The following is a 14462-nucleotide window of genomic DNA, read 5'->3' on the forward strand; positions in this document are numbered from 1 at the left end:
TACCCATAATCTATTTTTTCAAACACACCACTGTATTTACTACCAGTAGAGTCCACGTCCATCTCTCCATCTCTATTTCTCAATAATTTAAAAATATATATTTACATTGGTATCTCTCTCTTTGCCCTTTGGGTGTGTATCTCAGAATACTGTCAGTTTAGACATTTTTTGGCAAGTAGCGAACTGCAATATATGCCATTTTCTCTAACCACGTTCATGAATGCAAGTGGATCTTTTTTTCCAAAAAGTGTCAGCACAATGTATTCATTTTCCTCACATTGATCACATGGCCTTTATTGAGTTTCTTCCTTGTAATGATAACCCCTAGTTTTTCTGTTCTACTGAAGTTTCACAAATCAAGTCTTCACAAACATACTGGAATTCTCCAACGCACACCCATCAATGGGTCTCATTTCTCCTCACATCCATAAAAAGACTTAACCCCCTATCCAAATATTTAGCTTCATTGGACTCCTTCTCCTGATCCATTTCATTCAACAAAAAGTAGAAAACACTTGTTCTGGCACTTCTCTTTTATCCTTTTAAATGCCTATATTTGCCTAATGGTATCACACCTCCCCTACAATGAACTAATGCTGGGATTATATTTAATTATTAAATATTCGAATGTCTAAACATGTTATTCCAAAGTCATCCTTTACAGTATATTCAGATAATACTTAGTATGTATATGTTTGTTTAATACAGTTTATGGTTTATTTTGTTCTGTTAAGGTTTTCCTGGCCAAACAGGATTCAAGGGAGACAGAGGCATACCTGGCTTTGATGGGTTACCAGGACCTCCAGTAAGTATATCTTTTTGTTATTGTCTCTTGCAGTTATGAATGACAAAATATTATTTGACTTGGCACAACCTATACTTATGCAGAGATCATCCAAGTGAACATATGGCTTTTCTATCCAAAAATGAGCAGCTTAGGCTACTGCATTTTAAAGTGGAATGTATATTTGTTTCATAGACCCAAAATAAGTAAAAGTGATTTAATAATAATAATTTTGCAAGTTGCACTGTAAAGGCTGTCCTACCCTTCCCAGAACAGTTACGAATAAGAAAAGTCGAAAACATCACGTTTGCAGTTAGGCCAAACATGACCAAGATGCTACTGTAGAACACTTCAGCCATGAAGCTTAAATATTTGATGTACAATACAACCACAGAATCCCAGATGCTTCTAATCAATTCTAATGCATAAAATGCATTGCAGGCTGAATGCACTGATTATTAAAAACTGGTCAATTTGATGGAACTGCACCTTCAATGACAGGAGCAGCGGCTCAGAGAGAAAACATACTCTCGATATATATTTTCCTTGGGTAATTTTTAAGAAGGTTTACCTGCATTAATAAAATAAAGAGAAAGTAGAGAGTGTTAGAAGTAGCCATGGAGATGTCTTAATTACTTTTTACAACATTGTATTTTATAAAGGATTGACATTCATTTGAGATACAAAGATGAACTGATAATAATGATGATACTGTATGATTTATTAAAGATACTTATATTTTTTACAGGAGTGAGTGTACACCTTGCATAAATGTAAGGAGCTTTAACATATTTTTTTAATTTTTGCACAAAGCAGCAAAAAGACTTACTGCAACTTGAATAAATCCACCTAGTGTTGTGACAACAAAACGTATATTTCACGTGATATGAAATCTACAATATTACGAAGTGTGTAATTGTGAAAAATGGTAAATCATTTAGACAGATTTTTTAGCATACTGTACTGTATGTTACTGTCACTGCCAAAGGAAGTAACTCCTGCCATGACCCTATGGATCCTCTTCATTCTATTAGTTACTCGAGCACACCAGACTCACTCCATAGTTTCCTCCAAGACCTATAATATTTTGTCCCATAGAAAATCTGTATATGTCTCCTATGTTTAGATACAGTATGTTAATTGTGCACATTTTGGTAATAGAAATTTGAATTGTAGTAATCGTGTAATTTACAGGGACTTCAAGGTATTCCAGGACTGATGGGTACCCCTGGAGCGAAAGGAGAACCTGGAGAAGTCTATTTTGAACCAAGGCTGAAAGGTGATAAGGGAGACCCTGGATTCCCAGGACAACCAGGCTCTCCTGGAAGAGAAGGGAGACCAGGCAGAGATGGTCTACCAGGTTCACAAGGTTCTAAAGGTGTTTCGGTATGTTTGTGTTAAATCAAAGTGTCACCTGAACATGTGATTGGAAACAGTGCAGTTAAACGTCAGAAAGACATGCACAAACTTCATTAGGAAGTCTGAGAGGATTATTTGCACGGGAAGATTAAATATTAAATGTTATTCAGAACTTTCATAACATTTTGATAGGATACAAGGAGTAGCCAGAGATGGAAATCATGAAGCAAATCGTATCAAGATCCTGGCTTGCTGTAATTCAAGATTTTAGTCCTAACCTTCTAAGCTCTCCATGCCACTGCCTTCCCATATGCCCTCTACACTGCCTATGACCTACCCACCTGCCTTATGATCTCCTACTCTTCTAAGGCTTTTCCTGGGTTGCTGCTCACCTGTGGGAATCCCTGCCCTGCAACACTTTGCCAAACTTTAACATATTGAAATGTGCATTACAAAATGTGTATTTGGGAAGGACCAAAAGAATAACAGGCCAGCTCCTGGACACACTGAACACCTATAAATCTTCCACACCACCATCCTCTTTCTCCAATGCAACACACCTTGTGTTTCCACTTACCCCTTCCATCCTTTTACATTGTTAGCTCAGTGGAACAGATACTTGTTCACCTACTGAAACTGTATATTGTTTTATATTTTGCATTTTCTTTTCTTTATTCCACATCCATTCTAATGCACACTAGAATATATTGGCATCAAATAAGCAAATGATAATAAGATCCTTCAAAGAAGTACTGTCAGGTGCTTGTGCATCTGGTGCAATTTTTACAGCGGCTTTAGCATTAAGGATGAAAGATTATTGAATAATAAACAACAGGGTATATATTTGCTACAATATATGTATTCATAAAACAAGGAACATGCAATATTTTATACTGCATTGTGGGATGAGTGATTAAACCCAATAGGACAAAGATTAATAACATGGAATGAAACATGGGCAAAACTAAATTTGAAACGTCATCCATTTGTAGATTTTCTCGTCAAATTGTCCCAGTATTGTCAAACGTCAATTTAAAATAATAATGTCTGGCCAATTTAATTTTCACACTATTGTGTAGTAGAATACAAGCCAATAAATAGCGTAATTTCCACTGATAGTCGAGGCACTGCCAACAACATTTTCCAGATTAGCCGGCTATTGTCTGTCACAACGATCAGGCACTGTCTTGAAGTCAAACAAAAATGTAAATACTGAATACCACTTCAACTCTAACATCGTTGCGACGTGATAAGAAATACATTTAATATAATATCACAAACTGCAAAATACGTCCATGTAACAATGACAATCTCATTCACAAAACAAACTGTTAGAAGGTTGAAAAACAACAAACAACACAGAAAACTCAGACTCTGAAGAAGGCCATGCATGATGTATGAACAGTTATACGGACATCGTGAATACCGTGAAAATCAAAAACCTATTGCATAGTGAATGATTATCACTGCCACCTCGATGCCAAAGTAAATACAAGTTGTTGTTGTTGTACAGTTTGTTACTATGGTTACCAATTTATTTTCATTTCAAATATTTAATTTCTCTGAAATAGTTCAAGCAATTTGTCTGAAAATGTTTTACAAGTTGCAAAATAATACATGTAACGTGCATCGAGAATCTGGTCAATGGGATGCACTTGCATTTCTTTACCACTTACAAAAACTGTAAGTCGGTTGAAATTTCTAGCAGATCTAAGTTAGGATGGCAGGGAGGTACCCTCAAAATGTCATCAGAATCGGTCAAGGCGTTTGGCCTGTTGAGAGAGAACACACAAACAAAAAACAGACCAAAAAAAACCCACACAACTAAAGTGGCCAAAAAGTCTAGTTGATATCTCTGCTTTGCTCAGTCATCCAAGTACTTAAAAATACGAGTACATAAATATGGAAAAATGAAAGAGAAAATAATACTATAAAAACACTTATCCAGCACCCAAAAAAACATGTGTAACAGGTGAAGTATAGTAAATCGATATAGGGGTGTTTTTCCTGTCCACGTGAAAATATGAAACTTACATTTTTATTTAATAAATTACCAAATGTGAACCTCACAATAGAAAACAATCTGGGGGAAGCACAATAACCAATATCACATTATATGTTATATACACTGCATTATACTGATCTTGTTAAGTCCTAAAAAAGACTAAAAAAAATAAAACATATCTGGACTGTTTTCAGAGAATAACAATGACAGCAACACTTTAGAGTCCAAGAAAATAATGGGCCTCATGCAGAGAGCAGCGCTATTTGAAATGTCGCCATTTTCCCGCGAAAATCGCGCAAAAAACAGGTGAAAATGGCGAGCTAGGGAAAACGCGGCATTTTTTTTTTTTTTTTTTTTTTTTTTAAACTCGCCTTTCTACCGGCGAGAACCTAAATCTCCCCTGTTGAAAAAATATCCCTATTCAGAAAGGCGCGATCGCCATCTAGTGGTTGATCGCGCCAATAACATGGAGAGAAATTCTCTATTTACCTCCGCCAAAAAAATTTGGCAAGAAGCTGGAGGTCGGCGGCCGGTGGGGGAGAAAAAAAAAAAAAAAGCGTTTTTTTTCAACACGTTTCAACAGCGCTCATATCGCTGGTTGAAACTCTCCATATGCAGAAAGGATTCTAAATGCAGTTTTCGGACCTTTCTGCATATGGAGAAAAAAACTCTCCATTAAAGCTTCTTTTTATTCCCCTCTCCAATTTTAAATAGCGCTGCTCTCTGCATGAGGCCCAATGTTTTACAAAAATGTTTCTCCAAAATAGAAAAGTAATGCATGCAATCAGAATGACAGAGCGAAAGTGCCTTTATGTCTAGGGACTATTTCTATTGAATCAGCATTTTCCCATTTGTACGAAACCCAGAAAGGATATAGCGCAGGGACAATGTTTTTTGTAGTTAATACAGTGTGTATGTGTACTGGCTAAATGTAACAGCACTTAAAAAAAAAGTAACTTCTGAAACACAGTATGGGGGAGTTCATTTTAACACCTTTTATTTGCATATACCCCCAAAAATACCGAATATAATAAACTTAATACAAGTAATCATCTTAAATTCAAGTGATTAAAAAGTTTATTAAACTTTGCATGAACTTGATGAATATGGGAAGTAGAGTAAAGTTATATCCACTAAAGATAAGACTTGTGAAGTATTGTACAATATGCAAACAAAATTACTGAAGAACTATCATGTTCATATACTGTATGAAGATGTTTATTTATCAAATGTTTCACCAGGAAGTAATACATTGAGATAACTCTCATAAAAAGTTAATATACAGTACAATAATTACTGAGTTAACGCGGTTTTTTTTATTTTACATTTTCATATATGTAGGCAACGATCGGATCCAAAGGGGAACGTGGCCCACCTGGAGACAGCGGATTTACTGGCGCACGTGGTGAACGGGGTCTGCCAGGACCGGCAGGAATAGGACCTAGTGGAGAATCTGGGGAGAAAGGGGAATCAGGTGTACCTGGATTTGTAGGCTCACCTGGTACTCCAGGTAAATGTATTTATTTTATACACAAAAAGCTTAGCACTAACTGTTAACTATTTCTATTCTTTACATATGATACCAATGACAAAGTGTGCAGTGTTATTAGTAGAATTTATTAAATAAACATTATAAGTTAATCACAGATATCAAATATAAATGAGAACAGACAGAATATTCATGAAAATAAGGAGTAAAGTACATCTTATTGTGTCTTTTATAATAACAAATACAATAAAACAGTAGGACGCACGCTAGCAAGTTAACTATTATTCATAACTGTGAGTTGATTATACTTGCAAACGGTCAAGGACTGCAAAATTATGGAACCAGACAGCTTGAAGATTTGGGATGATAATCTGAGTGGGCAATATTAACAAAGAGAAATATGGAATGTCATATACTGTAGTACACTGGTAAAGAGAAATTGAGGAATTATACTGTATTTCACTTAAAAGATGTACTGTACCAACATACATGACTTCTCTTTCCTAGGAAGTAAAGGTGAAGCTGGAAAAGTCATTGTTAAAACTGGTCTCCCAGGCCCAATGGGTATTGCAGGATCTCCCGGTTTCCCAGGAGAGCAAGGTATCGCATTCGCTATTGTTTAGCGGGTCAATAATAAGATCACATCATTACTGTATGTATTGTAACACCTTTTGGTTAACCAACAGGTGACAGAGGTGGCCCTGGACTTCAAGGAAGATCCGGGTTTCCCGGCGAAAAAGGTGAACCAGGTGCCGCAGGCATAGGATATCCTGGCTCGCCAGGTGCAAAAGGTAACATTTCAGTTCTAAGACTATTCTTATTTAAGGTACAGTATAATAGTTAGCAAAGGTTCAAAGGGCCCTTCTTTGATCTGATACAGAGTAAATGGAAGGCCCACGTTTTTACTACATTAATATTATCTACATCTATTATCTAAATCAATTTGCATCTTCGCTGTAAAGTTTTAAAAACCTGTATAACAGTTCTGTTGCTATCATGTTGCTTAGATATGATGAAAATTCTGTCTGGATTAGGGCCATGTTTTTAACCCTCTTCCTTTTCAAGTAAAATATGAGTATGCTTTAACCCTTGTAATTCTTTCTTTGTCTGTAAAAACAAACAAATTATTTCCTTTGCTTTTAGCCATAATAGAACATATAATAATATTTTTGTTTTTGAGAGAATAACTGGAATGTATTTGGATAATGTTATGGCATTTGTTACTGTATATTATATTAAAACTTAGATGTGACAAGGAGTAAAAAAAATAACCAATTGTAGATTTAACTACTGTACCTGAAGCCTTCTATAACTGACAGAACATGTTTGGGAGAATTTAGAGTCGTCTGACATAACCTCAACATTTACACTGATGGTTACTTTATTTTTCAACTGATTGTTATGGTTTAATTTAAATGTAAATGGTATATGACGTATATCTAATAGGATAAGAAAAACACCAGTGACAATTTGCCAGCGTGAACCAATTTTTTTTCTCCTTTATGTCTATGTATGCACTTTATATACATATACTACATACTTCCTGATGAAACGTGCTCCCAGCGACACGGTCGCCATACAAATGCGGGAAATGGACAAATTCGAAATTGACAAGGGTTTACTCTATCGGGTGGTTCTATACCATAACCACCCGATAGAAGGCAACTGGTTCTACTCAGGAACCTACAGCATATGGTTCTTCAATCGCTACACAATGGCCATGGACATCTTGGAGTGGGCAAGACCTTCGGCTTAATACTCGACCGGTTCTTCTGACCTTGGATGAGAGAGTCGGTAGAACACTATTGCCGCCGATGCTCACGGTGCATCCAATGCAAGACACTCCCTACCAGAGCCGCTCCAATGGCTCAACTGAAGAGCTCGGATCCTCTAGACCTCATATGCATGGACTTTCTATGTATCGAGCCAGATGCCCGCAGCGTCGGCAACGTAGTAGTGATCACAGACCATTACACTCGCTATGCCCAAGCCTTCCCCACCAAAGACCAGAAGTCCATCACGGTGGCGAATATTCTGTGAGAATGGTACTTACAGTGGCGGCCGCTTTCATTCTCCTGCGGCCGCCACCGCATTGTGCGGGCAGATGCGGCTGATTTATTTTCTCCGACGTGTGCCGCGTGTCACTGGTGTGCGGTCACGCGTGCCAGGGTGCGTGCGCGCGTTCCAGGGTTCCCGGAAGGTGGTTGAAGGGGTGGCGGGGTAAGGGGGGGATGCGTGTGTGCGGCCCCCGTACCCGGAGAAGCAGAGGCGGAGCAACCAGGGGGTCGCGAGGGGAGGCGAAGGATGCGGGGAAGATGCGGCTGGCGCACGGCCATGTTCAGCGCCAGCTGATATATGCCACGGGAAGACACGGGTAAATCTTAGACTGAAGCTGGCCGCAGCAGTATACATTACGGCTTACCCAATCGCCTACATTCGGATCAAGGCCGGGACTTTGAAAGTAACCTCATCCGGGAGTTGCTGAAATTGTTAAATATCACTAAGTCCCGAATGACCCCTTACCATCCTGAGGGAGATGGTCTGCCGGAGAGGTTGAACCGGACACTCTTCAACATGCCCGGCACATAAAGGTTTCACAGAAGAATGAGTGGAGTAAGCACGTGGAGTCCTTGGTGCACGTCTATAAATGCACCCGTCACAAGTCTACGGGATACACTCCCTACTTTCTAATGTTCGGGCGAGAAGCACGGCTTCTGGTACAGTAGATATACGTCTGAGGGTATCTAACGACGGGGTACTCAACAGGACGCACTTCAAGTACGTACAGTGGCTCCAAGAAAGCCTGCAACGATCCTACCAACTAGCAGAGAAGGCATCGGCTCATCTGAATGCCTGTAAAAAACGACGTTATGACCATAAGGTTCATCAATGGGAAATTTGTCCTGGAGATGCCATGCTCCTTCGCAATTTAGGAATACCCAGCAAACACAAACTGGCCGACCGTTGGCGAGACGCAGACTACAAAGTGGAATCTCAGATTGCCGGGCCTCCTGGTCTACCGCATAAGAGATGCGGATGACCGGGTAAAGGTCTGGCACCGAAATCATCTCCTTCCTATTCCGCAAATGGGGGATGACGATCTTGAAATAGAAACTACACCATTGGCCGGTGAGCCCAGTGGAGCTGATGAGAGCTCAGAAATAGTAACGAAGACACCCGAGGATCCTATGGAAGGGCCCTCTAGTAGTACAGACCACAGTTATGGGCACCTCCCGAAAGAGCCACGGGTAATGGGCCCAGGCAGCATACACCTACTCAGGTGGCTCCAATGAGCCCTCCTTTGGACCCTAGGAGTCCTTATTTCGTACCCGTAAGAGACATTTCAGAGACTGCCTATGCCTGAGCCTCAAGCTTATGATTATTACTCCCCACAGGGAGTTGCAGAAGAAGAGCTTTGCAGAAGCCAAAGAGAGAGGTACCCTCCCAACCGAGTAACCTATTATTCGTTAGGGACACCCCACTATGAAACTCTGCAGTGGTCTCATAGCAAAATTAAATCTTTCATTGTAATGTTCACAGAAATGTACAATCTGTTATAAAGCCATTGCAATGCGTTAAGTTGTATACACATGTCATGCATTTTTATTATATAAATATTGTGGTTATGTCGTTCCCAAGCGGGTATGTTGGTTCTTTCACTGGGGGAGAGTACAGCTTGTGTCCCCCTGGTCCCCTGTTTGTCCCCTTACCTTTCCATAGGCGGCTGGGGAGAGTGTGGGGGGATGCGCAGTAGCAAGTGCAAGCAGCGACCATTAGGAGAATAGCACAGCAGGGGAACTACACTCCCCAGAATGCTGTAGGGGATGATCATGCGGCGCGGTTCAGCCAATAGGGCTGAGAGATGCATGGCAGTTACAATTCTGGCAGTTGGAGTTCTGACAGTTGGAGCCAGGACAGAGAAAGGGAAGTTTGGTTCTGGGTGTCAGTGGCACCCAGACTAGGCCAGATTATCCCTTTAGGACCAAGATGAGCCCCACTCACCTAATCAGATTGTGGCTGCTACAGGGAAACCCCTAGCTAGGGACATTTCCCGTGTAGCTGTATACAGTTAGGCTGAGGCCCCGCTGCGGTCGGCGTCGCGCGACCTCGTGTGCACGGGCCACCAGCCCCTTACCTCCATTATGGAGGTCCCCACTGGCTCCTTATGACGTGGCTGACTGCGTGCTGTGACGCGTCAGCCTGCCGAAGCTACAAGCGTCTGGTGATCAGAAGCGCTGACTCGTCACCTGGTGCACAAGTCAGCCAATGAGGAGGAGAGATCGCCGGCGGGGGGGGAGGGTGGACACAGGGGCTCACAGCACACAGCACACAGCACACACCACACACAGGTTCAGACAGCACACACAGCCCACACGGGCTCAATGAAACCAGAACAGCCCTCCAGGTTTTCTTACAAAAGCAGCAATATAAGAGCAAAGTAATCACTATGGCCCATAGTGAGTTCAAATGAGGCAGCTAGGCATAGTCAGACCTCAAACCCACAGAGGGGAAGGACAGAGGGTAAACTATGTGTTTAACTGCTGATAAACACTGTTGTTCTGTTTTTGTGAATGTCTGCTTAACTTCTAATAAAGCTATATTGTCTGCTGAACTATTAAACTATTAAGCTGGGCAGAATCGTAGGGGTAAAAGCATAAGATCTATCTATATAAACCTATGGCTGTGCCCCCGTCATGGCCCGCCCACCCGATCCGTTTGGCCATGCTTCCCTCCCCCCCCCCCCGATCCAAAATCCGGCTCCCTAATCGCTTCGGTAAGTTTGTGGGTTATATATGTGGGTTATTTCTTTGTATGTGCAATGTATACTACCTTCTTTATAAAAACAAAATAAAAAAAGGAAAAGTGAATAAAGCAAAATTAAAAACCAAGAAACAACAAGTGAAGTATGTTACTTTGGGGTTTGTTTAGTTATTAATCTGTCACATATGGTGGGGGTTTCATGGGTGCCAGGCTGGATCCTAGGGCAGGTGTTGGGCTAATGCCCTGGGTTGTTTTTGGCAGATGGCAAAATGCCCAGTTGGTAGATATTACCATGGTGGCTAAGCGGGTTATCCAGCTAGCTGGGGGGGTTTACGAGTTACGTGTGTGCATGGGCTCAACACACAGTCCTAGGCAGTCTGGCACGGTACAGTCTACAGGTTATACACACATATTGGAGTTCAATAAAAGCTGTGACCATTATACCCCATATTCAGTACAGTATTGTCTGTTTTATGCGTCTGCGTCTGTTAATGGGGGAAGGGGGAGGAGGGGAGGGCTAGGGGAATAATGGGGCATCCATAAGTCATGCCACTGGTGCTTTGTGTATGTCCTGCTGCATTGTGCCAGCAGTTGCAATAACGTTGGCTACATCTGTATTTTCAACCCGCAGACTGTTTGTAGCATACTCTGATTTTTGGATATGACTTTGCAGGGCATCCAGGTATGCCAGGTTCTCCAGGACAAGCCGGTGATTCAGGTCAACCAGGTTTTGATGGCTTACCTGGCCTTCGAGGTACACCAGGAACAAAAGTAAGCAAATTGTACACTGTGCTTCTTTCATTAATTTCAGTTGGTATTTGTTGCAGGGTACATGCAACTACACACGCGGGGTCACTTGACAAGGCTTATTTATTGAGCCTTAAAACACATACAGCACACAAAACAAAATAGCTTCTCTTCAGCAGACAAAACAAAATAGCTTCTCTTCAGCATGGCAAACAAAGCAGCTTCCTTCAGCATGCAGGACACAGACAGTTCATAAAACATGTACTTTGCAAACAGACCTTCTAGCAGTAATCTCCTCAGTGTTTCAGTCCTCTCTCCTGACCAGCTAGCCTGCATGTGTGCCCAGCCTGGTTTTTTTTAAAACACCTTCATCATGCAGCTGGTGTCAGACGAATTAAGCAGCCCTTCCCAACTTAACCTCGTCACTGCTGCACTGCAAGCCTAAACATATGTTTGCCAGGTATATCGCTGGCGACGTTCATTCACCCTGTCACAGTATTATACAATACAAACATAAGAAAAATGACAAGGCAGTAGCAAATCATTTATCAGAGTTTTGTTAGTTACGCCAACATATCTCTTAACAGCACTACCCAATGTGTAATATCTTGGAGAAAAGGGGGCTTATGTTGTTGCTTATTTTCTTAACATCTCATTTTTCAGCAGCGCAAATAAGTCTTAGAGCTTCCAGGGTGTTGTTTAGTAAAGCTCTTGTAATCAGGTTTGCAAGTCTAGCTCAGTTTAAACAAAATCTAACAGTAACATTGGGATCATTTTCACTAAGTCGTTTCTAGAATTTAAACATAAATTGATAACAAAAGTGATAAACTGCGTAACTGAAATAATCAAAACCTACATTAATTGTCGTCGACCTCAAGGTTGGGGAAAATGCAGGGTCTGTGTCATTTATTTATTAGAAGCGGTAGGGTTTATTAATCCTCAACAAATATAGTTGTTTACTACAGCACTGTAAATATTGCCGAAAATAAAATGGTAATACAGCTAAACCCCGTTATAACGCGGTCCTCGGGGTCCACTCCGAGACCACCGCGTTACTAACGGGGTCGCGCTAATTAAAAAAAAAAAAAATGGCCGCCGCATCAGTGCATATAGTATTTACCCCGCGGTCCCGGCTTCCCCCTGTCACCGCGTGACAGGAGATGGGAGGGGGGATGCCCCTCCGGCTTCCGCTTCCCCTGCCACCGCGTGACAGGAGATGGGAGGGGGGATTCCCCTCCGGTCCGGCTCCCCCTGCCACCGCGGTACAGGAGATGGGAGGGGGGATGCCCCTCCGGCTTCCGCTTCCCCTGTTACCGCGTGACAGGAGATGGGAGGGGGGATTCCCCTCCGGTCCGGCTCCCCCCGCCACAGCACAGGGCCCTCGCGCCGCAATACAGGGCCCCCTGGCCCTGCCGTAGCGCAGGGTCGTCCTGCCCTCCCCCCCCATGCCCCCCCGCACTGCACCGGGCCATCCCACCAGCCCCCGCAGCATCGGGGGCCCCCGCAGCAGCCATCATCCCCCTCCACCGCAGCACCACCCCCACCCTGCAGCCACATGCCTCAAAAATCATCCCCAAGGTAAGGTAAGGCTGATTTATGTATAAGTGTAGTGTGTGTGTGTGTGTGTGTGTGTGTGTGTGTGTGTGTGTGTGTGTGTGTGTGTGTGTGTGTGTGTCAGTGTGAGCAGTGTGTGTGCAGTGTGCAGTGTGAGCAATGAGCAGTGTGTCAGTGTGTGCAGTGTGAGCAATGAGCAGTGTGTCAGTGTGTGCAGTGTGAGCAATGAGCAGTGTGTGTGCAGTGTGCAGTGTGTGTCAGTGTGTGTCAGTGTGTGTGCAGTGTGAGCAGTGTGTCAGTGTGTGCAGTGTGAGCAATGAGCAGTGTGTGTCAGTGTGAGCAGTGTGTGTGCAGTGTGAGCAATGAGCAGTGTGTCAGTGTGTGCAGTGTGAGCAATGAGCAGTGTGTGTGCAGTGTGCAGTGTGTGTCAGTGTGAGCAGTGTGTGTGCAGTGTGAGCAATGAGCAGTGTGTCAGTGTGTGCAGTGTGAGCAATGAGCAGTGTGTGTCAGTGTGAGCAGTGTGTGTGCAGTGTGAGCAATGAGCAGTGTGTCAGTGTGTGCAGTGTGAGCAATGAGCAGTGTGTGTCAGTGTGAGCAGTGTGTGTGCAGTGTGAGCAATGAGCAGTGTGTGAGCAGTGTGCAGTGTGTGTGTAGTGTGTCAGTGTGTGCAGTGTGAGCAATGAGCAGTGTGTGTGCAGTGTGCAGTGTGTGTGCAGTGTGTGTGCAGTGTGTCAGTGTGTGCAGTGTGCAGTGTGTGTCAGTGTGAGCAGTGTGTGTGCAGTGTGAGGTGTGTGCAGTGTGAGCAATGAGCAGTGTGTGTGTAGTGTGCAGTGTGTGTCAGTGTGAGCAGTGTGTGTGCAGTGTGAGCAATGAGCAGTGTGTGTGTAGTGTGTCAGTGTGTGCAGTGTGAGCAATGAGCAGTGTGTGTGCAGTGTGCAGTGTGTGTGCAGTGTGTGTGCAGTGTGTGTGCAGTGTGTGTGCAGTGTGTCAGTGTGTGCAATGAGCAGTGTGTGTGCAGTGTGCAGTGTGTGTGCAGTGTGATCAATGAGCAGTGTGTGTGCAGTGAGTGTGTGCAGTGTGTGCAGTGTGTGCAGTGTGCAAAAAAAAAAAACGGGAGCCATGGGAAAACCGCGTTATAACCGAATCGCGGTATAGCGAGGCGCGTTATAACGGGGTTTAGCTGTATTGTTCAAATTAATTATCATACTTTGTAGTTAAAACACTTGAGGCGTTTTGTAAGCAAAATACCAAAATACTACACAGAATCACATTGTCGTAAATGTAACTGTGTTAATTTTAATCTTCATATATCAAATGTTGTAAGTCAGGTGTGCGCAAACTTTTTAGTCTTCATCCTCCTGCCTACTCTTCCCCCCTCCCTGCTTGCGCCCCCACCCTTACCTTGTCACTGTCATTTGACACCGCGTGGAGAAGAGCTTTGAGGAAGAGCATGGGGCCTCTGTAAGTGCCGCGCCTCCTCCAGAAAATCTCATGGCCCCCTTGGGGGATGCACACCACATTTTGCGCACCCCTGTTCTAAGTAATACCAACTTGTGAAGAAGACACACTGGATTGCTTAATAATACTAAATATCTGTATATGCTATAATTCCCTTTTTCCACCTACATGTTCTTTCTTTTTAGATTATGACTATAACACTATAATGTAACACTTAAATAATTATACTTTGCCATGAACCATTCTGCAATATACAAGACAAGAGTTCTTCTCTGTACTAATATTTTCTCTATAGCTCCACACAA

The 14462-nt window shown here is 42.7% G+C and overlaps 1 protein-coding gene across 1 annotated transcript in view; it reads left to right on the forward strand.

Annotated features, from left to right (window-relative positions):
* The window catches only part of COL4A1 (collagen type IV alpha 1 chain), a 168858-nt gene that overhangs the window by 107336 nt on the left and 47060 nt on the right, over positions 1–14462 (forward strand). The window contains exons 24-29 of the mRNA XM_075590710.1: positions 735–805; positions 1979–2170; positions 5490–5658; positions 6145–6237; positions 6324–6428; positions 11072–11169. Coding sequence (XP_075446825.1) covers positions 735–805; positions 1979–2170; positions 5490–5658; positions 6145–6237; positions 6324–6428; positions 11072–11169 — 728 coding nt within the window. The remainder of the gene's footprint in view (positions 1–734; positions 806–1978; positions 2171–5489; positions 5659–6144; positions 6238–6323; positions 6429–11071; positions 11170–14462) is intronic.

Source organism: Ascaphus truei, chromosome 3, assembly GCF_040206685.1.
Source record: "Ascaphus truei isolate aAscTru1 chromosome 3, aAscTru1.hap1, whole genome shotgun sequence".
NCBI lineage: Eukaryota > Metazoa > Chordata > Amphibia > Anura > Ascaphidae > Ascaphus > Ascaphus truei.